The sequence below is a fragment of the Peromyscus leucopus genome, chromosome X (genome assembly GCF_004664715.2).
Source record: "Peromyscus leucopus breed LL Stock chromosome X, UCI_PerLeu_2.1, whole genome shotgun sequence".
Lineage (NCBI taxonomy): Eukaryota > Metazoa > Chordata > Mammalia > Rodentia > Cricetidae > Peromyscus > Peromyscus leucopus.
The window spans coordinates 14,671,521-14,699,416 of NC_051083.1; the positions used below are offsets into that span (position 1 = coordinate 14,671,521).

Here is a 27,896-nt window from a genome sequence, read left to right on the forward strand (position 1 = left end):
ATTGACACATTTAAGGTCCAATGTTCAATTTCTAGTACAAAATGAAAGGAGAAAAAGGAAGGAAAGGCAATATGAAATAGGTTGGTATTGCAATTGACTCCACCAGTATCCTCAGAATGAAGGCTACAGTGACCTTGGTTTTTTTTTTTTTTTTTTAAGCTCATCAACAGCAGGCAGACTAAACCACCTACAATGAAATGAAGGAGATGTGGACATTTCTAAGCTTTAGGGACTTCAGAGAAAGATAAAGCCTGTGGCAAAATCTTTCTTGTTCTCAAACACCGAGGCTTCACTTCCTTCCCATCTTTGTCCCTCATCTTCACCATCACACAGCTTTTTTATGTTCCTAATGACAGGCCACATTTTAAGTAGCACATCTTTCAATAATACCCACACCAAGGAAGCTATTGGCACAGTATTCAACAGTTCAGTGAACTGGTGGAGATAAATCTATTAACAAATAATATTTTTTATTTTATAATTTAATTTAATTCTACATATCAGCCATGGATTCCCTTGTCCTCCCCCCTCCCGCTCCCTTCCTCCCACCTTCCCCCTAGCATAGTACAGAATACAATATGTAGGCTAACACAAAACGTGTTCAACGTGTTATAGACATGGATCTGAGTTTGGAGGGAATCCACTGAAACTTTCAGGATCTTGTATCCCAAGACAAAAATTGTATCAGGTATACATGTTAAAAAATAAAAATAGAGATAGTTTATCAAGGAAAGGAAATTATTCCTGGGGATGAGAATGGACTAGTGAGAAGAGAAAAGATATCTGCTCAAAAGGTGCTGAGCCACAAAGCTCATGACTTCATGACACTTGCTTACATAGAACTTACATAGAACTTGGCTCTACTATTTGAATATTGTGGTTTGTTAGTTTTCCTGAATTTGCTCTATCTGTTGCAGATAGCTAAGTAGGGAACAGTTTCCATTCTTTCTCTGCAAACTGGCTTCTTTTATATCTTAATCTTTATGTTGCTTTCTCCAGTCCCTATTCTGGTGCCACAGTAGCACATGAACATATTTTTTTTTAATTTTTATTTTTTTTTTGGTTTTTCGAGACAGGGTTTCTCTATGTAGCTTTGTGCCTTTCCTGGAACTCACTTGGTAGCCCAGGCTGGCCTCGAACTCACAGAGATCCGCCTGCCTCTGCCTCCCAAGTGCTGAGATTAAAGGCGTGCGCCGCCGCCGCCGCCGCCGCCGCCGCCGCCGCCGCCACCACCCGGCCACATGAACATATTTGTTCAAAACCTCACCTACCTGTCTAGAATGGCACATGCAGTTCACAAAATGCCAAATAAACTATTTAATGCACATGGACTATTAGGAATGATTTTTTTTCTTTGACAGAAAAAAAATATATACTCAAATCAAAATTTTCTACAATCTCTTTGTTTGTTTTGCAAGATGCTCTGTGAAATTTAAAAAGAAACAAAAAGCTCACCTGGGCTTAGTGGTGTATCTGTAATCCCAGAACTCAGGTGGCAGAGAAAGGAGGATGGCAAGTTCAAGGTCTGCCTGAGATACATAATGAGAACTTGTCTCAACCAAAACTAATTGAGAGAGAGAGAGAAAGAAAGAAAGAGGCAGGGGGAATTTCTCATACATATCATGAACAAGTTTTGATGAATGAAGATTCAGAAAACTTCCAACTCAATTACTGTTGGAACTCTGGCTGGCAAAGTAGAGACAGGGGCTAGTATTATTCCCATGTTATATGACTTAAGAAAATGAGAACCACCACTCATGGCAATGAGCAGCCAATGAACTAGGAACAAGTTTTAGATGCATCAACATGTAATATAGCAGGGAGATAGGAGCCAGATCATAGTGAAATGGAGCCTAACTTCTTGAAACTTGATGGTTTCTGGCTATTCCCCTCCAGATTTCCTCTCAGATGGACTATTCTCTTAATGTGCTCTTTCTGACCCCCCAAGAAGAAATTTCTGAAGACAGCTTTGTTTGAGAGCATCTGTGTTCAAAAACCATAAGACAATGATGAAATAAAGTATGTATGCAAGATTTTCATAGAACCATGAGTTGTAATAAGTGGATTGTTATCATCAAAGTGTGGATGGAAAGGAACACTTTTTGGGGGTTTGCTTGTTTATACATGAAGAATAAAAAAAAATGAAGTTTGAAGAGGATTGCCCAGCACAACATGTTTTCTTTCATGGACTGAAACGTATTGTGCAGTTTACCTATTGTAGTTCTAAGAAATGTGCTCCTTTAAATGTGCCACGTGATGAACTGTTTTATCAGTACTAGCTTATTCCTTCCTTTAAGTCAGTAATATAAACTAGTAACATTTGGCCTGTCCCTATCAAAGTGTACAGTGTTCAAAGTACCTTCTACAGCAGAGCTACTACATCTTCTTTTAATAATGTTGAAAAATCTGGTTCATCATAGACTTGTTTGGCCTTTGTAACATTGACTCACTTAAAAATTGGGCAGCTTTTTCCTGTATAAAAATATACAAAACAGAGAAGAGGTAAGTGACATAGTATTAATTTTACAAATGGCTAAATTTAGGTGCTAAAGAGTGGATGCTTGATCTAGGGACACTTGGGGGAATTAAGTGCTGGCATAGACTTCTAATATATCTTTTGTTCCAAAGAGAATGACCATGCGACTTTAGCCACTGGTGCAGATCAATATGGGCACAACATGGAAGAGGGTTCCATCAGTGTGCTGTTCTTTTTCTCCCCAAATCTTGCTACCAATGCCAGAATGCTTCACAGAGGTGTCGCTCTTAACAACACATTATTTATTACATTATTTATTCCTTTCCATGCTTTCACAAAAGGCTCCATCTCTGCTTATATTCCAGACCCAGCCTCAACCTCTCTTCTACGCACAAGTGACCCTACAAAAGCCATGCAGTCAGCTACATGAAACTGTGTTAGCATCTGGAGGGGTTGGGCCATGGAAACACCATAAAGTAAGATTTTTTTACCAAATCTTTTCCAAATATGTCTTTGCGTATTTGCATGTGTGCACAGATGTGTGTAAGTGTTTGCACGTGCATGTGTGGACTCAAAGACAACCTCAGCTATCATCTTCAGGGATGTCAGCCATGTTCTTTGAGACAGGGTATTTCATTTGCCTGGAGCTCATCAATTAGGCTAAATTGGCTGGCCATCAATCCTAGACATTCTCCTGTCTCTGCCTCCCCAGCTCCGGGTTTAAAAGCTCACATTACCACACTCAACATTGTAACATGGGTTCTAAGGATTAGACTCTGTCCTTGTACTTACAAGGAGAGCACTTTGTGGACCGATTTAGACCCTCAAAACTCTACTTAACTGCTTTGAAGGCCAAAAATTCAGGAAACATTACCAGAAAAACAATGTGATGGCACAAGGAGAGTGTACAGAATTTGCTTGACACTACTTATATTTTATTATGCTGCAAAACCTTGGGATCATTTCTAATAATATATACATGAATAATTAGGTCAAAGAGATGCATTCTGAATTAGCACTGCCACTAATAAGAGAGAAGGGAATTGTCATCCTTGAAAATCCTCTCCCATGGGGAACAGATCTATTAGGTAGCTATCATGCCCGCTCTTCCAGCAGAACACAATTAATGTCAGAGAAGATGTTCAAGGCTGGTGAGAGAGAACACATTTGTGTGTGTGTGTGTGTGTGTGTGTGTGTGTGTGTGTGTGTGTATATATATATATATATATATATATATATATAACTGACTGTCTAAACCCTGAAATGTATGCATTTAATTTTCTCCAGAAATGGTTTGCAGTCATCTTGCCTTGTCACTGCATTGCATTTTCTAGGATGGGGAAGCTGTGTCTTTGTGTTTGCAGTCCATTCTTAGAGTAATTGATAGCACTACAGTCTTGGATGATGATGGAAGAATTTGTAGTCCTGTAACATATTGCTTTAATAAGTTAACTTAAGGCAGACTGCTTCTGCAGCTTAATTGCTTCTGTGACATTCTAACCAGTGCCAATGTTCATACAACAAGGCTGACTTTGTGGTAGGGTGACCTACCTGGTTAAAGGGAAGAGAAATTACTTTGGGGTATAAACTTGCTCCCAGCATTGACTCATTTTCCAAGATGCTGCATAAAGTGTCATCTTGCCTAGGGATGTGTCAAGAGGTATTCACAGTTTGGTCAAGAACTCTTTCATATTCTCTTGCTGGCTCTTTCAAGGCAGCAGTTCTAACTCAGCATCTAGCCAGTGGACCATCATCAGCTTTCTCTTTGTTATATGCATTTAAGTATATAATGCAATATTTGCTGTTTCAGATCCTCTGAGATAGAACCGACTGTGGAAGAGATTTATTTAGAGAAAGGCCTTTAAGGAAAAATGGGGGTGGGGTAGGCGTGATCTGAGGGAACCTCTATAAATCCATAGGCCAGATCTTCCTCCATGGTCAAACTCAGAAAGAGAAGATTAGTGCGATGACTTATGAGCCTTGGGACTAGATTAGACTTGGGACTAAAGTTACTGCCTATCCTCTTCTCTGCTAGCCGTTCTAATTTTCCATCACCACGAACTCTCATCTATACAGTTCTTACTGGCTTTACCAAGTAGTTTGATCTGAGTTATCTGTCATCTCTCAGTGCTTTGAGTCTTCCACAATCATACCCTCTGACATTAGGGTGACTACAATTGCCTGTTATGGGGGCCCACAGAGGTTTCCTAGTAATATTTGAGCTTGCTTTACCCAGAAGGGCTGCATTAGGGGATGGATTGACCATGTGTGTGGTTACCAGGTATTTGGAAGGGTCTGCACTTGGCTGTGCTAGGGGGAGGTCTTTTGCCCTGACCCTTGGCATTCCTATAAAAAGTCCTTTTGAAGAGATAGAAAGGGCCAGTGGATATTGATCCAGGCCCTCCCAAAGCTATCCTGTTTTTCTGTCTGTCTCTTCTCCACACTATCTTTCTATCTAAATATTTCTTATCCCTTAGTACCCTAGGAAAAAGTGGGAGTCAGCCTCCTGCAGCCCATTCATAGTCATCATTAGGCAAAGGAGTACTGAGAACCATCACCTGGATAACACTTGGCCCAGAAAAAATTAGTCCTAGTATATGAGAACTGGCCACAAAGAGGTATGAGAACAAACAATGAGACAAAAAGATACAAATTGTAGAGTTCCATTCATTTGGGACTCACAGATAAAAATGTAATATGGGTATCAGTAAGACCAGTGAATCACTGAAATTCAGGTCATAAGAAGGAGGCTTATATAGTGGTTAGGATAAATGTGACTTTCATCTGAGCTAAGATGTTATCTGGTTTATTTCAAGGTGAAGTAAAAAAAAAATCTGATATATTCCTGGTGCTGTCAGCAACAGATCTGGCCATAAACTTTCATGTACCACTGGCATGTTTTTATTTATTTGTATTATTCAGGAAAACTAGGTAAAGGAAACAGAGAAGGGATACTCTCTCTGAGGAAGTCATGGTGGTTTCAACTCAAGATCACTGCAATCAGGTATAGCTGGATACAAAACATGTGTTCTCTCATTGGAAGAAATCAACCCCTCTTTCTCTTGAAAATAAGTTTTGCCTCAACTTGCTTGATCCAGTTGGTAGAACTGTTTGGGAACAATTAGGAGGTGTGGCCTTATTTGAGGAGGTGTGTCACTGGGGATTATCAAAAGACCATACCAGGCCCAGCTAACACTTGTGTTCTTTCTCTCTCCTTCTCTCTCCCCACGCTTGTGGATCAGATATAACCTCTCAGCTACCTCCCCAGCATCATGCCTGCCTGTCTGTTACCATGCTCCCTGCCACGGTGATCATGGACTAACCTTCTAAAACTATAAGCAAATCCCTGATTAAATAAGTTGCCTTGGTCATGGTATTTTGTCACAGCAATAGAAAACTAAGACAATGGGTAAAGGCTTGCTCCTTTAATAGCAATTGTCTCACAAGAACTCAAAGAGTCAGATTATAACTAATACGGAAACTCCCACAAGCTCTCTCATGCCCCCAATGACCTAAGGACCTCCAATTACATTCAACATCCCAAGGTTTCTGCCACTTTCCAACAGCACCACCCTAGGGACCAAATTTTAATCACAATGGACCATAGATATATGCCCAGACCACATCTAAAACATAGCACTTGGTCAGCTTTTATGGGAATCTTTGCTTATGAATTAGGCTTTCCGTAGTTTCCTCGTGACATGTTGGGTGAAGTTTGGAGGCAGGAAAGACAATCGTATGTTGGAAAATGTATTCATTAGTGTGAGGACAAATTACTAACCCTTTATGGAAAGGCCCTTTATTGTTAACCTGAAACCAGGCGACCAGGAGGAAGTACTATGGGGATTATCTGGGGAGTTCAGTATGGTCACTGTTGCTAACAAACTGACCATTCAGAAGCATCTTCAGCTAGATTAGCCTTGGAAAGCACTGCTGGCCAATGTCTTTGCCACTATGAGCACCCTGTATATATGTCTGTTGTACTAGTTTTAAATGGTGTAGATATCTGGCTAAGTGGCCAAGTCACTATGCCTCCTTAGGTGGCACTTTCTGTGATGGGTACTTACTGGTGGATATTTTTGGTGTGATGTGGAAATCTTTACATGCTAAATTCACTTTCATAGGTCTCTCCACTAGCCTCTATCCCAGAACTTCTTATCTTTTTATCTAGCTTTCTCTTCGGCCTTCTGACCATACGGCCAGAAAATATAGTCAGTTGCCTATTAATCTGTAAGTACTGTTAATATGGCCTACATCTCTTCTCGGACACAATAGATAATCAAAGGTACTACAGTTCCACATGTTTAGAAGATTTTTCCCTCTGTCTTTCAGGATACTAGATGTCACCATCATTCATTTACTGCTTTCACACCATGTTGAGCAGATCCCTCTGAAAACAAACCAGAGGCTTTATTCTTCTCTTCCAATTATTTAGTATAGAAGAGCCCTCCCCTGTGTGAATGGAGGTGAGAAGCATAGAGGAGAGTACCAATATACCTCCCAAGGGTGACGTGAGGGTTTGGCCTCCATGCTCATGTAACTTACTTGTGTCTTTGGGTGTTGTTCAGGTTCCATCCTAGGCGTTCCGTTTCTGTGCTAAGATGGATTGACATTAGGCCTGTCTGCCTTTCTCACTTTACTACAAAGTACCACTCAGAAGAGGTTGCTCAAGCTACATGATTATTTGCTACCATTGCCAAGTATTCTATCTTTGTCAGGGCCTAGTAATATACTAGGACCTATTTCTCAAAAGTCATTTATTACTGTGGACTGCAAGTCCTTGCCCCAGACTCCTAAGACTTACCTTGTTTTTCTCCTATTGGATCGTGAAATCCATGCTGTATAGTTCTCCATCACTACCAATTGTTAATACCATCTGCCCACTCAGTTCCTCTATTGGGACATTTTCTCAAGTTTCCATTTCTGAAGACTTTGGCACTTGATCCACAGCCTTGTTCCAGGGTTAGTTATCGCTGCCTATTAGCTGGTACAATGTCCTCTTTACATACTGGATAGTAAATGCCTGAGTCCCAAGGTTACATCCTACTTCTTAGCGTTTCATACTATACCTAGTACTACTTGTATAGTCCATATTTTCCATGAATAGACATTACAGTGGGATTAACTGTGCAAGAGATGTAATGTGAACAGTACCTATTAGGAAAGTTGAAATCCACCTGCCTTTGCTTTCCAAGTGCTGGAATTAAAGGCATGTGCCACCATTGCTCGGCACTCAAGGAATTCCTGAGGCAATGTTAACAACAGTTAAGTCCTGTATCTTTTGTTGGAAGCAGTCTACGGGAGCACGGCCTTTTCTCTAACTTGGTGCTGGACTTCAGAGTGCTAAGGCCATCAGATATACACTACTCTAGGAGTAGGCATGGCAGGTGTGTTTTCAGGACTTCCACAAAAGCTTAGATTTCCTTCCCAGGAGAACACCAATATATATGTAAAAATGCCTGGTATCACTAGGTTCATAGATCCTTTTTAGAACTCTATTTCTAAAATGGCAAAAATAATTTAAAAATGAGTAAACATGTATCTATGGCTTTTCTTGTGGTAGTTAAGTAGCATAAAGGAGCCTGCACTAGTTATCATATTTATATGTTTGTTACAGCTAGTATCATGCTTGAGTTCTTTCCATTTTTGTGAAACAAGAGGCAAGAATCTGACAATACAGCTTACTTCTGCTGTTTTTTTTAAAGTATAGCAGTATGGCCACAAATAGGAGGGAGACTTTTCTTTTCCTCATGATAATTTCAAGTTAAGTGTTTGATCCTTGTTTTGACTTTAGACCCAACCACAAACCTGCCAGTTTCCTCTTGGCCCAAGTCTTCCATTTCCATGACTTCTGCTCTAATTCAAAGAACAAGGAATTATGAGACTGACTCCCCCCACACCCGCAAAATCAACATGGTATTACCAGACCAACTTTGATACAATTTTACTTTGACTGCACATTTCTTTTAAGCCAAAGCTTGCAGTAAAAAAATTCAAACTTAAGTCTTGATGATGAAGACGTACCTTAGTTTAATACTAACAAACTTCCACACACAAATCCCCTAATTGTATGACATAGAAAATTCCATTATTACCAAATACGCAATGAACATTTTCATCTCACATATTTGCTCACAGTCCTCTCAACTTGAATGCCTCTCTCTTTGCCTATCCAATTTTTGGCAGAGATTGACTTATATTCACCTATAGACTTGAACGGTTTTCTTCCTTCCTTCCTTCCTTTTGTTTTATTTTTATATTTGTTTGTTTGTTTGAGACAGAGTTTCTCTGTATATCCCTGGCTGTCCTGGAACTCACTCTGTAGCCCAGGCTGTCCTCAAACTCACAGAGATCCGCCTGCCTCTGCCTCCTGAGTGCTGGGACTAAAGGCGTGCGCCGCCACTGCCTGGCGTTGAATGATTTTCTTAATGGCTTTAAAGGTGGTAATTTCCCTCTTCTCTTGAGCCTTACTATGTTTCCAAGTTGTACCAAGCAGACTGCAAATATTTACAGAATGCAATTTGACATAGTAGATTAGAAAATAAATGATATATTCCTTAAGTTAAAAGAGGCCAAATATAAGACATAAACACAAACATTTTAAACAGGTAACAAGGAAAGAATTAGTAACTATATATAGGAGGCCATGCACTAAGTATTTCCCTTGTACTTGCATGTGTATTTCTTTAAGTAGGCACAACAATTCACTATTTATGGGTGATGGATTTGAAGATATCTATCTTAGCAAAGGTTATCACATCAATAAGAGGAGAGGTGGAATTTGAATAGCCAATATTCTCATCGCCTAAGTTGTCTTCTACTTCTGTATTATACTTAAGAGGGAATAAAAAGGTTTGATTGCCCTATGAGGAAATCAGAGAGATATTCAGTGGGTTAAAATAGTAATAGAATGGTGAACAGAGAAATGGAGAAGCATGTGTGGCAGGAAACAGCAGGAATATGGGCCTCTGAGTATGCCTATGGGAGGCTATCTTACTCACATTAATGGATATGGAAGACTCATCTTAATTTTGGCTGGATCATTCGTTGGGCAGAGGATCCTGGACTGTGTAAAACAGAGAGAGTGAGTTGAGCACTAGCCTGCCTTCATCATTCTGTTTCCCGATTGTGGATACAATAGAACACGCTGCTTCAAGTTCTCACTGCCTTGACTTCCTCATCACCATGGACTATGAGCTAAATAAACCTTTTCTCCCTTAAGTTTACTGTCAGAATATTTTATCACAGCAACAGGGAAAAAAACTAAGGTTGAGAACTAACAATGTAGAAATATGGTAGAGTGAAGTACGAGTCAGGAAAATTGACTGTCCCCCACAATACACATTCATCTAGGTTCTTTCTTGGCTCAAATTTAGTAAGATATCTGTTTTTTCAATTTAAAGCTGTGGAAAATGGGGTTTTGTTTTGTTGGCTTATCAACAGTTGGGTAGACTTCAGGGGATGTGTCATACCAATTAAATAGCCAAGAAATCCATGTAATCATACACTTAGCATATGGTGTATTAATTTCTAATGACTAAATTTTATGATGCATAATGACATAATTTTATGTTATATTGACTCAAAGTTGTCTTCACAGAACATTTCTAATAGATAGGCCCTTATTGACACCCTCCAGTTGAACTGAAAATAAAACAAAACTTCTTCCATTAGCCTGAAAGGTCAACATGGGGTAACCCCAGGCAAACTTTCTAGTGTGTCTCTGTGTTTATTTCTTCCTTGCTCACTGCATTTTCACACCCTGTCCTCTCAGATCCTTGAAAAATGCAATTTCCCTTTCCATCTCACACCCATCTATTCAATATTCTCCCCGGCTGGAATTCCATTCCTCTCCATTCTTCACTTAATTATATGGGAATCTGAAATTAAATACTTTAATTTCTTTTACTGACCTTAGTTAAAGAAATGTAATTTTCACAATTATATTTAATGAAAAGCCTTAAAGGGAAGATAATCTTATTAGCACAAGTACTTTGAGAATTAATTTGAAGTGTCATGCTGGTTGTTAACCTTAGCAACACAATGGAGTGAATTTCAGAGAACATTTATAGTCTACTGAGCAAGTAAAAAGACACTATGAGAAAGATAACCTGTGTCATTGGTTGTTTTTACTCTTTTTACTTCTTATTCTTTGCTTTTTTGGTGGGCCCACCACCCAGCTCCCAAATAAATCACACACGGAGTCTTATTCTTACTTTTGAATGCCCGGCCTTAGCTTGGCTTGTTTCTAGTCAGGTTTTCCTAACTTAAATGATCTCATCTACCTTTTGCCTCTGGGCTTTTACCTTTCTCTACTTCTGTATATCGTTTTTCCTTCTTATTCCATGTCTGGCTATGTATCTGGCCCCTGGAGTCCTCCTCCTTCTCTGGCTCCTTCTTTTTTCATTCCTCGATCTTTTCCTCCCAGCTTTCTCCTATTTATTCTCTCTGCCTGCCAGCCCTGCCTATCCTCTCTCCTGCCTTGCTATTGGCTGTTCAGCTCTTTATTAAACTATCAGGTGTTTTAGTCAGGCACAGTAACACAGCTTCACAGAGTTAAACAAATGCAACATAAAAAAATGCAACATGTCTTTGCACCATTAAACAAATGTTCCACAGCATAAACAAATGTAACACACCTTAAAATAATATTCCACAATATACCTGTTAGGGCAAAAATTTATAAAGATGTACAGTCTATCGCATTTTTCTTTAAAAATATAGCTTTACATATCTTTAAACATATTTAAATATTACATATTTTACATATGTGATCAGAATTCTATATTTTTATTTTTGAGATTATAATTTATCATTTCTCCCTTCCCTTTACTTCCTCTAAACCCTACCATACACTCCTCCTTGTTCTCTCTCAAATTCATGGCCTCTTTTTTCATTAATGGTTGTTACACGAATATATGTGGGGGGGTGGGGGGTGGGGGGGTGAGGGGGTGTTTTCTAAATATAACCTGCTTAGTCTGTACGCTGTTACTTGTATGCATGTTTTCAGGATTGATCTTTTGGTATTGGATCCAATTTTAAAGAAATAAATCTTTCAGAGAAATATTGCATGTTAAGACTTGTGTATATCCAATATTTATGCTCAAAACTTCTATTTACTAAAGGAACATGTAGCATTTAACTAATGTAATAAAATATTTTTGTAATAAGAAATGGAATTCAGGCCCGGAAAGATGGCTCAGTGGTTAAGATCACTGGCTCTTTATAAGGACTGTGGTTTGATTACCAGCACCCACACGGCTGCTCACAGCTGTCTGTAACTCCAGTCCCAGGGGATCCAATGTCCTCTTCTGGTCTCCATGTATACTAGGCATGTACATGGTGTACAGACTTGCATGCAGGCAAAAAAATAAATATTTTTTTAAAGAGAGAAATGAATGGGATCACCTAATGACTCAGTGAACCTGCCAGTCCTATGGGTGAGCCTTTAGCAGAATAGCATCTCCTCCAACAAATATGACCCAATTCCAAGAAGCAGCCTTGACTTCCCAGTTGGTCTCATAACTCTGGATTCACTTTTAATGTCACCTTCTTTGAGAGGTTTGCTTTGGGTACTACATTTCAAGTAGTACTTCTAAAATTTTGGAAATCATTTTGTAAAGCCACAGAGACCCAGACTCTCCCTACTTCCACAAGCCCAAACTTCTCTGTTCTTCATTAACTCTCTATGCGATCCCATCACCCACTGAAATTGGAGACCTACTGATCCAACTGTGCATTTTTGATGGTATCCCTTCATTTTTCTATGACATTTGCTTCCCACACAGCTCTTGTCACAACTTGGATTTACATGTGGTTGTCAGTCTCAGCTCCTAGGCAAGGCCACATGAGACAATAAACAGATCTTCCTTGCCAATTAGTTTCATCCTAAACCTCAATCCAGTGCCTGGCACAAACCTGGGACCAAAATCTTAGATTAGTAAGATATTCTTCTTAACAATATGTCACAAACTTTATGGAATCCAGGAGAATGTTTTTGGAAGATAAAGTAGAATACAGTCAGTTCTAGTTTAATCAAGAATGTGCATTCCAGAGCTTTTCTTATTTGGCTTTTGTTGGATTCTCAAGGGCATAATAGAACCATGATTTACAAAATGTAGTCTCTGGACCTGACGTATCAGGGAACGATCTGAAAGGAATGATAGGTAAAATTTTTGACACTTTAGCGTAAGTTGAAGTTGGACAGCCAAGAGCTATTGTATTCTTAATCACACAGAGGCACTTTGAAAAACGTCTAGGTTCACTTTAGAAGGTCCTTGATTAAGTGGTAAAAAGTATAAGTATCAAATTTCAACCTGTGAATACACATCATTTTTATATTCTCTGTGTTGAAATTTAGAATGAGCATTAGACCTTGTACTGCATAATGAAGTATGTACATGATAAAATTATATTTAAAAGGACATTTGTGCAGTTCTTTGAGTTATGTATTGAGCAAGTCAGCATTTTTTAAAAATTAGGACACTCATTTTACTTGGAAAAAATGAATAACTATGGTCACTTGGATTTGGATATTTGCAAGACATTGCCCTCTAAAATGAAGAGGTAAGGCTGCTACTTCCAAGAAATCAACTGATTACTGTAAAAGACAAAACTTCAGATTTTAAGAAATATTTCAAATTCTATAAATTTGTATCAGCTTCCCAATACTTAAAAAAATTCCTATTCTCAGCCGGGGCTGTGGTGGCATACATGCCTGTAATCCCAGCACTTGGGAGGCAGAGGCAGGCGGATCTCTGTGAGTTCGAGGCCAGCCTGGGCTACAGAGTGAGTTCCAGGAAAGGCGCAAAGCTACACAGAGAAACCCTGTCTCGAAAAACCAAAAACCAAAAAAAAAAAAAAAAAAAAAAAAATTCCTATTCTCTTTTTCTGGTGATTCCATTCTTTGTACTTATGTTTATATGAGCTATTCTATATTTGTCATGATAGGATATATATATACATATATATACATATATACATATATATACATATATCTGTATATGTATACACACACACATTCTTTTTCTTCCACCCTTTATAATTCTTTTAAAGAATTTAAGTATTAGAAATGCTCAAGCAAATAAAAGGTGAATAATATTCACTAGCATTTTTTTCTGGACCCAATCCTAATACATAATACTACCTTTAACCTTCTCAATAACCCTGTGAAATGAGATGGACATTATTGACTGCATTTTATATATGATGAGAACATAGCAAAAGAAAGACAAAATGCAGGCCTCAATGACTTCAAAGACTGAGTAATAGTTACAACCTTGGGTTGCGTGGACAGCTCTACAATTTATTCTTCATGTCTGTAGGGATGAAAACAGCTTCCACAAATCTTCAGACCTACCTCAGACCAATGATTCTCAAAGTGCAATCCCTGGACCAGCAGCACAGTACCAGTAACCCTGGGAATTTGCTAGAAATGGAGACAGGGCTCACAGGGGCTCACAGAGACTAAAGCAGGAAACATGGGGCCTGCATGGGTTTGTACTAGGTCCTCTGCATATATGTTATGGTTGTTAGCTTGGTGTTTTTGTGGGATTCCTAACATTGGTGGGGGGTGATCTCTGGCTCTTTCACCTGCTCTTGGGACCCCTTTCCTCCTGCTGGGTTGCCTCTTCTAGTCTTGATATGAGGGTTTATGCCTAGTCTTATTGAATCTTGTTATGCTGTGTTCAGCTGATATATCTAGGAGGCCTGCTTTTTTCTGAAGGGATAGGAGGAGCAGTGGATCTGAAGGAGAAAGGAAGTGGGGGTTTGGGAGGAGTGGAGGGAGGGGAAACTGCAGTTGGGATGTAATATATGAGAGAAGAATAAAGAAAAGAAAAGAAAAGAAAAGAAAAAAGAAAAGAGAAAAGAAAAAAGAAAAGAAAGTCAACCATGCAACATGTGTTGTCAGGCCCTAGAGGATTCTGCTACACAATCAAGTGAAAGGACAACTAAAATATGCCAACCCTACCACAGAAAGGCAAAGCAAAGGGCAGAGCCACTAAACAGTTGTAAAGATTACCTATCTATAGCAATGCTAGCTCATCATAGTAATACAACGTAAGTACTGTGTCAGTTAGCTTATGCCTGCTGCTCTGCAGGGAAGTAGATTGCTCTCAATCTGTCTCATCTAGGTGATACATTCCCTCGTGTGAATTTGAACATATGAGAGGAAATATTTGCTATTACTAATATTTCGAATACTAGTGTATGATGTTGGTAACTGTAATGCTTATTGCTAAATACAACCTTGTCAATATTTGTCTAATGGCCTCTTCCTACTTCTCCTTTGATGCCAGAAGAATGAATAGTATAGTACCTCCCACCTCCCAAAATACCTTATTCCAGGAAATCTTTGCTCCAATTCCCTGGAAGCAGAGTCTGGGGTGGGAATTCTGGGGTAAGCAATGTATGAGGAAGCATTCTCAGAAGAAAGGAAATACATTAGAGCAGTGAGGGGAAGCTAAGTATGTTGTTTGCAGGGTGGCAGTGAATGTGACTTCCTGGCTAAAATTGTTCTCTGAAGCCTGAGAGCAGTACTCCAGACAAATGAGTAGCTAAGAGCCATTATCAGAAAACCATTAATGGCTGGGGGTGGGCGAGTTGAGTGAATAATTCCAGGCAAAGGGATCTAGGTGGACCCTCACCAGCAACTATTACATGAATGTTTTTGTGACTCTGTTTATAGTTTTAGATACCGGTGTCTATCTGTGCCTCATGTGAGAGTTTCTCCTCCTGTTCTAGCCTCTGATCCCACAGAACCATGACCAGCCAGATTCCTATTCTCAACCACACCTATAAATAAATCAAATCAAGTGGCTATATGCTAAACAGTTTATAAAGAAGTACTTAGCCCAAGAATTACCATTCTCAGTTGGATATATATTAATTTTAGAAACACTATTGTTATTTCTTTCTTTTTTACCTGGAAGATGAAAGTATAGACTGAATTACTGTTAAATACTGATCCACTTTTAAAATTCATTTGCCTAATGGTTTCTGTTCAGAAAATAGTTGTTGTACAAAAACATGGATTACAAACTAAATCTAGTATTATCGACAAAATCAAATATTAATAAGACTGAAATGTTTTAGCCCACAACAGGGAATCCCATGCCATTTAATAGGACTATGATCATTTTAGCAATAATTGATACTGTTTTTTCTTCATAATTTTAAAGAATTTCTTTACACTATCATAGAACTGCAAAATTGATCTTCAAATCTTTGTTTCAATGATTTGTGTCATGTATACATGTCACGCAAAGTTATCAAATACCATCATTTTTCTACCATAGGCTCTTTTTTGCATGTGTATATCCACTCTTTTTTTTAATTTTATAATTAATTATATTTTACATATCAGCCACAGATTCCCTTGTCCTCCATACTCCTCCCATCCCCCACCCTCCCCCCAATCCACCCCCCCCATTCCCACCTCCTCCAGGGCAAGGACTTCCCTGTGTATTCAGCTCAATTCAGTCGAGGCAGGTCCAGTCCTCTCCTCCCTTCACCCAGGCTGAGCAAGCTCCAGAAGTCCAATCGGCAAGAGAGAGGAGGGATTGTATGAGCAAGAGATGTTGAGACCATGATTGGAAAAAGCAGAGGGACAAATAGCCAAACTAGTGGAAACACCCGAACTGTGAATCAATAGCTGAGGAGCCCTCAACTGGATCAGGCCCTCTGGATAAGTGAGACAGTCAATTAGCTTGAACTGTTTGGGAGGCCCCCAGGCAGTGGGACCAGGACTATAGGCTCTTAAAGAACACAGCAGGAAATGAGGCAAGACAGCAAAACGATTGCTGCATTATTTCTGTGTATCTTGTCCTCAAGTACAAGGTGATATTGAAAAACTGCCTGATGTAAATTGTAGATGGCTGATCTCCTCACCAGTGGATACCAGCCTTTTTGTCCATAAAAACAAAGCACCTATTCAGGCATATGCAACACTGAAAAAATGTCCTCACTGAGGGGAGAAATTCCAATAGCAACAACAAAAGGCATTTCTCCTGGCTGAAAGGCCTGTTAGGCAATACAAGACTGTCATTTGAGGTGCAGATAAGGTCTCAACCTTGACTTGCACTTTCCCTTGTGGTTTTTGCACAGAGTACAACTTGCACAGCACCATATGACATTCCTGCTTGTAGGACCCCTTGACTGACTTTCCATTTTCAGTATGACCCTTCATATTTGTCAAAAGATAGCAATCCAGAAGAACCACTGAGCCATGCCATCTCTCAAGATGTGACCTCAAGGAGTCATCAATGATAACTTTTAAGACACAGAGGTCCTGAAGGAATGTGTCCTGGATATCTTCTCAATCAATATACACTCTCCACTCTTATGATCATGTGAAAAGACTTGCCTTACAATTTTAGCAATGGAGCAAGGAATCCCTCGCATGTTAACTATGGTTCCAGGGTCTTGTGCCATTATGGTTTGAATATGAACTATCCCTCCATGGACTCATGTGTTTGAACAGACTGTCCCTAATAGGTGGCATGTTTTGGAATGCTGTTGAACTTACAGGATGGGAAGGTTCACAGATAAAGGTGGGTCTCTGGGGAGAGATCTTTGAGGATTAGAGCCTGGCTCTATGGCCACCCTGAGCTCTTTGCTTCCCGAACTGTCGAGACATGAACAAAGGTCAAGCCCCTGCCACCGTGCCTTCCCAGCTGTACCTTCAGGAGGTGAGCCAAAACAAACCCCTAGTTTAAGTTGCTTTTGTCCGGTATTTTTGTCACAGTGATGCAGGAAGGAACTAATACACATGCATAAGAAATATAACATGGTGTCAGTTGTCGATCCTCTGGGAAGCTGTTTCTACCCTGGGATTTGTACATTAGTCAAATCATTAGAAATATGTACATTAGAAATACCTGACATTAAATTGTTTTTCTGGAGGTAACTAAAAATTGATCACCAAAAAAATAAAATAAAACCTCACTGATGTTTCTTTCCCAATGTAGAAATCACTGGAGTGCAATTTTGTATGGCTTTCTATTCCCAATGTTACAGTGAAAAGAGCTTGGAAGACAATAACTCTTTGGCTAGTTTTGTTAATGAAATGTATAGGATTTCTTATGTATGTCTGGGGCCCAAGGGTCACTGTTAGAGTTTTGTTAATCTTTGGATTGTAGAAGTTATATAAAGGGTGGGCAGAGCAAAGAGGAAAGTAGAAGAGGAAGATTAAAAATAGCATTGAAAAAACTTTAAGGTCAAACTTTCTTCTTTCACTATTTTTTTTTCCGATGACATAAATAATGCTTTCTTGAAAAAGAAAAGTTTTCGGAGCTAACAATTTCTTTTCAGTTTTGTTTGAGATAGAAGTTAAATCATGTGCAACAGATGCTTGGAGAATTCTGAGGAAAAACACTGGACTGGTGGCGCACACCTTTAATCCCAACACTCAGGAGGCTGAGGCAGGCAGATCTCTGTGAGTTCGAGGCCAGCCTGGTCTCCAAAGCGAGTTCCAGGAAAGGCACAAAGCTACACAGAGAAACCCTCTCTCAAAACACCAAAAAGAAAGAAAGAAAGAAAGGAAGGAAGGAAGGAAGGAAGGAAGGAAGGAAGGAAGGAAGGAAGGAAGGAAGGAAGGAAGAAAAAGAAAAACATTTATCAAAAAAATGATTTCAAGTTATTTCTGGTTTAGGAACAATGCTAGACCATACCTGTGGCTCAGGTAAAGTAGGAGAGCCCATCTTCATGGGAGACCATCTGGTACTTGGAAGGATATGACTGTGTATGTGTACATGTTTGTCCATGTGCGGATATGAATGCCAAAGGTCAACATCTTATTTCTTCCTCAGTTGCTCTCCACATTATCTTTTGTTTTGTTTTGGTTTTGGTTTTTTCGAGACAGGGTTTCTCTGTGTAGTTTCACTGCCTGTCCTGGATCTCACTTTGTAGACCAGGCTGGCCTCGAACTCACAGAGATCCACCTGGCTCTGCCTCCTGAGTGCTGGGATTAAAGGCGTGCGCCACCACCGCCCGGCTTCCACATTATCTTTTGAGAAGGGTCTACTCACTAAAGCTGGTGCTCACCTACTAGCTAGACTGACTGTCCAGTGAACTCTGGGTGTCAGCCTGTTTCCGTGCCCCAATTCCCCCATGGCTGTGTTAGTGTTACAGACACACAAATCACACCTTGCTTTTTTAAACATGCATTTGGAGATCAGAATTCAGGTCCTTATGTTTGTGTGGCAGATATTTTACCAACTGAGCCATTAGCCTAGCCTCGTTACTTTTAATGTAGTAGTTTGAAGGTGAGCCTTCATAGTCCATATAGTATCTGCTGGTTGAATTGTTTCAATATTCTTTGCTGAAAGAAGATATTCCAGTAAATGTCATCCTATTTCTCTTTTAAGTGTTTCCAATAAACTTCAATAGATGTGAAGGTCACCTTTGACATTTACTGAAAAGTTTGATATTTTTCATGATATTACAAAATAATGTTTTATTGTATCTTCATTGAAAATCTAATTTTTTTATTCATCTCTTGCTTACTCATTTAAGTCATAAATGTCCATTAAAGAATATCAGTCAATCAGACTGAAAACATTTTTTTTAAATAGAGGTGGAACATAAAGTAAATTACATTAATTGGTCCTGCATAAAATTGTTATTTTTAAAAACAACCTATCTTATTTAAAATTTCAACTAAAAACATTTAAAATCATATCATAGTCAGTTGATGACACAAATTTCGATCATCCACAAAGGTAGATCTATTCAAAGTGTGATCCCTGGTAGGGAGAAAATGACAAACTAAAATATGGCAAATAGTAGATGATGGAAATAGTCAATGCGTGGTATGAGTAGATTTGTGATAAACACAGATGTGAAAAAAATTAAATTGCTCCTGGAAAAATTGGAATCAAGGCCTACATCAGTCTCTAATCGACCTGAATTCCTGGATGAGTACCCATAGCTTTACCATATGCTAACAGAGTTTCTTTCCACTTGTAATATGAAGTGGTCAATACACAAAGAGATATATGCTCTTGAAGGACTACCATCTTCCCATAAATGATTGGAAAAATACTTCAGTATGGTTAAGTTGCTATTTTTAAAGAATTTCGTGATATCTCTGTGACTGTCTGTCTTCCTCATCAGCCTGAAAATGGTACTCTATTTGCAGGATGTTCATTTAACTTCCTCATTGGTCTTAAGGCCCATGAACATAGCCCACAGACCTACTAGCAGTTGCCTGCCTGGCAAATGTTTATTTATAAATGAGCATAAATTATCATTTATTAAAGTAATAAGGATAGATTACATTTAATGAGTTAGACATTATGCATTGTAAGCATAGTGATTTATGTTTAATAGAAGGAAATGTGTATGATAATTAATGTGATAACTAAATGTAATTCAGAAATTGTGAATTGAAGAGTGAGTTTAAACCCAGTCAAGCAGGATATTAAAGTGCCTTGGCATTTAAACTAGAGGCTTCAAGAAAATCTCACAATAGCAAATCAATAACATATATTACTCATATCATGTATTAGGGATTTGTTACATTTTAAATTCTTCTTTTCCCATAAACTGATTTATTCTGTTCCTAAAGAGCATTGTTTTTCTCTTGGCATGCATCACAGCATCAAAACTTTGGCTTCTGGAGCACAGGTGAGTAGTCTGTCAGCAGGGATACCATGACAGCCTGGGATGACATAAAAAAAGAGAGATAAAAGTATAAACATTAGCAATAGTCTGCTTTGGGACTTAAATCGAGAGAATTAGGTTTTAGTTTTCACACCTAGAGTTAAAATGTGTTTTCCCAAGGACATGAAAAGAGAATAATTCTCAACTGATATTTATGTTTGTTTGGATAAAGGAAGGTCCTGAGGGATTAGACAGACCACAGTATATGCTTAAACACCATGCTTACTTAGGACTCATTCCAGGTCAGAGACTTGAAATGTGATGCCATGGTGCTTAAAATGATTGTTTTTTCCAGTCATTAGTTGGAACATGGGTACTGGTTTTATAGCCTATCCCAGCTCCTCTGTGGTTTGGCCACTTGAAACCTAGAGAAGTTTGGGAGAAGCCCAAAGTATAAGTAACAAATATATAAGTAACAAATGTAAACTACTCATTCTAATGAATAATGCCTGCTCTCTGAATTTTTGTCCTCTGGGAAAGAGGGCTAGTTTTATAGACAAGAGTGTAACTTGGTCTTGCGCTATCAACCACAAATAATTATTGTCACTTTTACTTTATTCTTCCCAATATCCATGCTAGGGACAGTAGAAATATATCAGAAACAATAATACCGAATACACACACACACACACACACACACACACACACACACACACACACACACACACACACACCAAGTGCTCATATAGTATACAAAATATCTTATTATGTGTCAGTCAAAAATATTTGCCTGCCACTAGGCTAGATAATTGGCTGAGCTAGAAGTGAACTGTCATGAATTATCTTATTTAATGAAATGACCTAAGGTGGGTGTCTGTAGTTATTAAGAAATGAAAAAGCAGACAGTGCAGAAGTGGGTTTAAAGCAGAAGTCTCTGATCTGCTCTTAAGAAGCAGTTGTAGTGCATCTGAAGTACATTATTTTCCAAACAAGTGTGCTGAACAAGTGTCCACAGGTGACAGCAGAAATGTAGTGTTTCAAAGAAGCTCACTGAATATACTTTAACAGATTTTAATTGTGTATATGTGTGCATCTGTGGCTGGGTATGCGCATGTGATTGTAGTTATGTGCAGGTGCACACAGAATCCAGAAGAGATCTCTGGATCCTGTAGCTGGAGTTAGTAGCTGGTTATCAGCTTCCCTTTGTGGATGCTGGGAACTGAACTCATGTCCTCTGCAAAAACAGTATGCATTCCTAACTGCAGAGCTATATCTCCAGGCCCCTGAATGTACTTTTAAGCAGCTAGCCTGTGCTGAGTGGTTTCTGTACATTATACCATTTTAAGACCTTTTATATTATATGAAGTGGTAAAGAGACATGAACTATAAACAATAAATATGAGGTGCAGTTCTTCTGAATGGTTGGTGGTAAGAAGTGGATTTGTACTTGCTTGTCCTGGGAATCTGATCTCTGTGTTCAGATAACTCTTTCCTCATAAAATCTTCTAGACCATTTGAATTTGTTTCTGTTTTTAGCCTCAGTTTTTTCATGTGAGAAAATTTGGTTAAATGAAGTTAAGATATTTTCCTAATATCAGAGAACTAAGTTTAAACCCACTTTTCAAAGCCCTCGTTCCCAAACCAGTATCATATACTGCCTTTAGAGTAAAAAAAAAATGCTTCAAGCACATATTTCGGTTATATTGCAAGTACTCTTCTAGACATAATGCAGAACATCACAGACAAGGTCAATGTTCTTAGGAATGATCATTTTCTTTCATTTCAGTAGGAGAAAAAGTAATAGACAAAGAAATAAAATCTTCAAGGTGTTACTTTTGGGCAATAAAATTTTAAAGTGGTTAAAGGGATGCTAAAGAACCTAGGGAGAGCTTGATAAAGAGAGACATTGATAAAAAGGACCTAGGGAGACCATTCTATCCTCAGGGAGAATAAAAACATAGCAGGCAAAAATGTTTAAGCTCTTTTAGGGTCTTATAGGTCTACGTCTTCTGTTTTCCTTTATTGCTTATAGTCACACAACATGCCAAGCTGATCTTCACACACACACACACACACACACACACACACACACACACAATTAGAAATGGGCAGTGTTGCCAGACAGACTCAAATTAAAAATTACATAGAGATGGCAGCTAAATAGTACATTTTTTTTTCACTATAAGTATGTTCTAAATACTATATGGAAAATATTAATATTAAAAATACATTGTTTATTTGAAATTGCAACTTAACTAGGCATAGTGTATTTAATCTGCCAACCCTAGCTTAGAGAGGAGTGAATGATTTCAAGTACTATGAATTGTATTTGCAAAGGTGTTCCATACTTAAGGGCCATTTAGATAACAGTGCTTTTAAGTATTTGCATTTTTTTTTTTTTTTTGGTTTTTCGAGACAGGGTTTCTTTGTGTAGCTTTGCGCCTTTCCTGGAACTCACTTGGTAGACCAGGCTGGCCTCGAACTCACAGAGATCCGCCTGCCTTTGCCTCCCGAGTGCTGGGATTAAAGGCGTGCGCCACCACCGCCCGGCTGTATTTGCATTTTTTAAAGAGTCTCTTTAGGCTACTTTAGTAGAATGGGTTTAAAAAATGTAGACATAGGGAAAAAAATCCACCAAGAGTTTTGTAAGTATCTCTTACGAATCACATGAAAATACAAAACCAAACTTTCTGGAGAGGAAAGGATGCCTTTTGTTAATGTTTTTAAATGAAAAAGCCCAAAGACCCATGCACTATGGAGATAATGATATGTTCATGAGAATGCTAGGAATGGATCTGTGGGAAAGTATTTAATGTGGAGGCCTTACAAAGAAACTGAATGAGCACACTTCTGCTTAAAGATCTTACACATTTTAGGAACAGGCTCTACATTCTGGGAATGACACTAATAGTCATTGTATGCATCTCAGACATGGAAGCAAGGTAGTATCTTTTCTTCTTCTTTCCATCTTGATTTTAAATGAAGTTATATAGTAGAAAATCATTCCCTAGAGTAGTGTTGTTCAATAGAACTGTCTGCAGTGATGGAAACACACTGCCTGTGCTGTCTAATATGGTAGCCACTAGCTACAGACAATATTGAACACTTAATGTGGGTTTCAAGGTTAGGTTGACCGAGAAATTGAATCTTCAATTTATTAAGTTTAATATAAATGTAAATAGCTATGTGTACCTACTGGCTCCTGGATTGGTACAACAATTGTAGGGTATTGTCCATTTAGAGCATCCTGTAAAAATTATCACAGTGGTGCTGAATCCAAAGGCCACTCTGAACAAGTAGAAAATTATTTTATTGCCTATAAAACAAGGATGCAGTCTAGATGACCTCCAAAGTCTCATTCTGCTTGCAAATGTTCTGCACTTATAAACTGTAATGGGCTATGTGAGGGCTGCATATTATTCTCTTGTGTTTTCCTTGAAATCCCTCAGTGCCTGGCAGAGCACTGGGCAAAGGTTTGGAAACTCAAATCATGTGGCTGAAATGAACTGAACTCCAAGGAACCTCCAAATCCTCCAGCATAGACACAAGGAGTGTAGCCAAGTGCTGCCAAACTTTTCATCACTCATGTCAAGCTTGTTAATTAACCAGTTAGGCCCCCTCTTTGTGTTCTACACCACAGGCAGACACAACATTTCCCTCCACACAGGACTCCAAGTAGCCTATTGATGACATTAGTGACCTAAAGAAAATGAAGCCTCAATTATAATCTCTGTGACTCAGTGAGCTCATTTTATGGGTAAGAAGATTGGGACAATGTACTCGGGTAACACAAATGGTTTGTATTGAAACCGTTTGGTAGAAGAGGTTTCTTCATAGCCAGTTCAGTATTCTTTCAACTTTAGAGTCTCTACACTCATTTTAACATGGTTCTACTTTCTAGATTTCATTAAGATAAATCTCTTCCTAATAAGAGTATTCCAAAGCAACAGGATGGTGAAACAACAGTAAGACCTGGATAGGCAAAGTGGGTTGCAAAAATTCACTGCATGAGTGTGTGTTCTTATAAGCATTTTAACCATATCAATATATTAGACATATCAATATATTATACATGTAAGTTTGGAAGTAAACCGAACTTAAACATGTTGTGTAATAAGCTTTCAAATTTCAGAAATATGGACCATCCCTTGTATTTTTACAACCTTCCTTAGCAGACTTGGAAAATCTTTGAAACGTCATTTGCCCTCTGATAAAAAATAGAGTCTGAGGGGAAACTTTAAGGTCTTTTCCTAAGATGAATATTGGAGAGTTTCTGTTTGCTATTTTTCATCATCTAGTCTTTAATACTCAAATGTTGTTCCAAAATGCAATGGCACCTGAATTATCTAGGTTCTCATTAGAAATACCAACTCTCCTACAAGAAGGTAAGGCCACCCATGGGGAGGTACATTTAGTAGAGGCAAGTCCAAGCCCCTCCCCTGCCTCAAAGCTGTGTGAGGTGTCCCATCATAGGTAGTAGGAGTGGGGGGTGGGTTGGGAGGAGGCTGGAGGGGCAGGAGGAGGAAAGAGGGAGATCTTTGGTTGGTATGTAAAATGAATAAAAAAATTCTTACAAAAAAGAAATACCAACTCTCCAGGCCCATCTTAGAACTAGTAAATCCAAACTTTCACTTAACAAGATACTTGGGTGAGTAAAATGAACATTAAATCTTCAGAGACTAGCCTAGATGATAGAGCAATTGCAGTTTTAGCCAAAATTGATGTCCTGCTGTTCACGGTATCAGATCAACCCTGAATAAAATAATTATGGTGCCAATTATGATAATACTTATAATATATTAGGCACTACACTAATTTTTCATGTATTTTTTAATGTTTACAATGATCCTATTCTCACTAATAGATAAAGAATAAGAAGATGGTCCTTCTTGACTTGCTTTACTCTACTGTGGTGATGAGAAGCCCAGATTTCCTTGAAGCTTTAGTACAGGAATGGTAATAAGTTATATCTACTAAAGACTTGAAAATACAAGTGATACCAGGCTGGCAAAATGGCTCAGCAGGTAGAGACAACTTGCCACCAAACATGAGGAGCTGAATTTGGCTCCCAAGACCCACTGGTAAAAGTAAAGAACTGACTCCTGAAAAAAACCTCCTCTGGCCTCCAATTATATGCTGTGTTAAATGCATGCCACCCTTGTACATTCAAAAATAATTAAAATAGAATTTCAAAATAAAAAATAGATTCCATATGAACAATCAGTATAGTTAGATAGCCTTGGTTGCTTACCCAAAAGCATGAATTGTCAAGTTGCAAGCACACTTAGAGTTTCTTACCCTTCTACACACACCCTTTTCCTTACCATGATTGTCCACTTTCTATTTTCTGCCTCTGGGAACACTAATGACCGTGGAGAATAAAACACTTCATCATCCACTTCCTCTGGCTTTCTAGGCAAGCAGTGTAAAAATGTCCAGTCAGATGCTGCAACTTTAGCAGTCTAAAGAGATAGGGATAAGATCACATTTTAAGTATTAACTCATATATGGCAGTCATATATATCTTCTTTAGTATTTAATAACACATTTGTCCTGGCATAATATATAATTACAAAGCAAAGGGGCAGAGTGAAGTTTTTAGCTAAAGACACCAAAGATAATGAATTAATTAATTCCTTTAACTTATGGCATTTTGTAGTTACTCTTAAATTTGGGAGATCATCACTCCAAGATAAACCGGTAATTCACTTTTCTGATATTTCATCTAGCAGGGCCATAGACATTTTTAGTAATGAACTATCCTGATACATAGTTGCTAGCAAAAGTTTCCAATATACAAAGAAGTTACTTTGATGCATTGGTATTATATTTTGAGCTTTTTTTTCAAATTACGAGTTTTAGCATTTGAAGCATACTTTGTCACAAATTAAAATAATTTTGAAGAAAGCAGTGAGGTAGGAGTACATTAAAAGGATTCTGAGCACTCTGCACTAGTTATTTTCTTCCCAATGCAAATGTACTACCACTCTCAATTTTCACCCCCAGTTAATTCCCAAAAGTAACGTTCCCCCATCCATTTCCATTTTTTCACTTACAGATTCAAAACTACATTGCCTTATGCATTCTTACCTCAAAATTACTGCCTTTGTACTGAAATTTTATTTCACATTAAAGTTGAGAATAATTGAGCTTCTAAAGCACTGGCAAAATGAGATGGAAAGGAAGTAACATTTATACCTGTCATACATCAGTAAAATTATTATTCTGCAAGCTTACAGTACCAGAATCAGAAAATCATCCAAGGCAAGCAGGAGGTAAACCATAGGTAAGTTAAAATCGCTCCACCAAATATTTGAAACCTATATGACAAAAGACTAACCATAGTGTATAAAAAGCTCTTGCAAACAGTGATAAAAGGTGGGGGATAGAAACCATGTAAAGACATAGAAATGGAAATGACCAATAAATATGAAAAATGCTTAGCATAATCAGAAATAAGGCAAATTTTGAAAACAGCAAGATACCATTTTCTCTTCAATTTACAAGATGTAAAATGTAAATAACAAAGATGTATAGAGAAAGAGCAATAATATACATCTAGAAGGGTTTAAACTATTCACCCTGTTTAGATGAACACCACTTGTATTTTTGAACATATATAACACCTCACACAAAAATTCTTCTTTCAGAAACTTATGTTCTAGTAACACTTCAGAAAGAAATATGAATAAGGTTTTTCATTGTAGAATTGTTTGAGATTAGCATTTATAAATACATAGATTAAAAAATCAATAGGAATCATTATGGACACATCATCATTTACTTATACTTTGGAATTCTATGTGCAATACTGCAAAAAAAATAAAATATCTAAATAGAATTGAGTTGTGACTGGACAGAAGCATCAGGTGATGTTTCTCCATCTAGATGCTGGGAGGAAATTCACTTTGTGGAAATGGGATCATCTTTATACTTACGATTTGTGCTTTTTTGTTAACATGCATGCTGTTCCTTAATTTAAAAAAAATTCATTTAAAAATATCCAAGGGCTGGAGAGACAGGACAGCAGTTAAGAGCATTGGTTGCTTTGTCAGAGGAGCTGGGTTCAATTCCCAGAAGCTCACAATTGTCTCTAACTCCAGCGCTAGGGGATTTAATGCTCTCTTTTGGCCTCAATGGGCACTGCACACAAGCAGTGTACAGACATACATGGAGGCAAAAGACTCATAAAGATAAAATACAAGTGAAGGGAAATACACTTTTACAAACTAAAAATATCTAAGTGAATTGATAAGAAAATCTAAATTTTGTCACATGAAAAAAAGCAAATGAGAATAATATGTCTAAAGTATCATGTATCAAAAAAATCAAATCAGTATTTGTATGTAAATGGGCAAACATATTGTAAACGTGCAGAAAAGGTCTGAAAAGAACCACATTATATTGTTACATAGTAACTATCTGTGAAAATAATCACTGTTGGGAGAGAAGTAGAGAGAGAGAAAATAAACATGTTTGTATACATTGTTAAAAGGGGGGAAATAGTTTTGCTTTGTTTTTCAAACTTCCATTCCAATTGATATGTAATAAAAAGAAAATTATTTCTGTTGCTTTATTCATAATTTGTGTGTGTTTGTATAATCACTTCTCCACCCTAGTGTGCTCTTGTCATCTGGTACACTTTCAACAGAGGTTCTCAAAGTGTGGCCCTCATGTAGCAGAACTGCATCACCTGGGAGTCAGCTACAATGCAAATTCTTCTGTGTATGACCTACTGAGTCAGAACCTGTGGGGATGGGGCTATCCAGTTGAGGATTAGCAATACACACAGGCTATTCTGATGATGGCTCAAGAC

The 27,896-nt window shown here is 38.2% G+C and overlaps 1 protein-coding gene across 3 annotated transcripts in view; it reads right to left on the bottom strand.

Moving 5' to 3' along the window:
- Positions 1-18,942: 18,942 nt before the first annotated feature.
- The window catches only part of Otc (ornithine transcarbamylase), a 106,433-nt gene continuing 97,479 nt past the window's right edge, over positions 18,943-27,896 (bottom strand). For all 3 annotated transcript variants that reach the window (XM_028881424.2, XM_037199304.1, XM_028881423.2), the window contains 2 exons: positions 25,405-25,542; positions 18,943-20,138 (listed from right to left, as the gene is read on the bottom strand). In XM_028881424.2, coding sequence (XP_028737257.1) covers positions 20,079-20,138; positions 25,405-25,542 — 198 coding nt within the window. In that variant the 3' untranslated portion in view covers positions 18,943-20,078. The remainder of the gene's footprint in view (positions 20,139-25,404; positions 25,543-27,896) is intronic.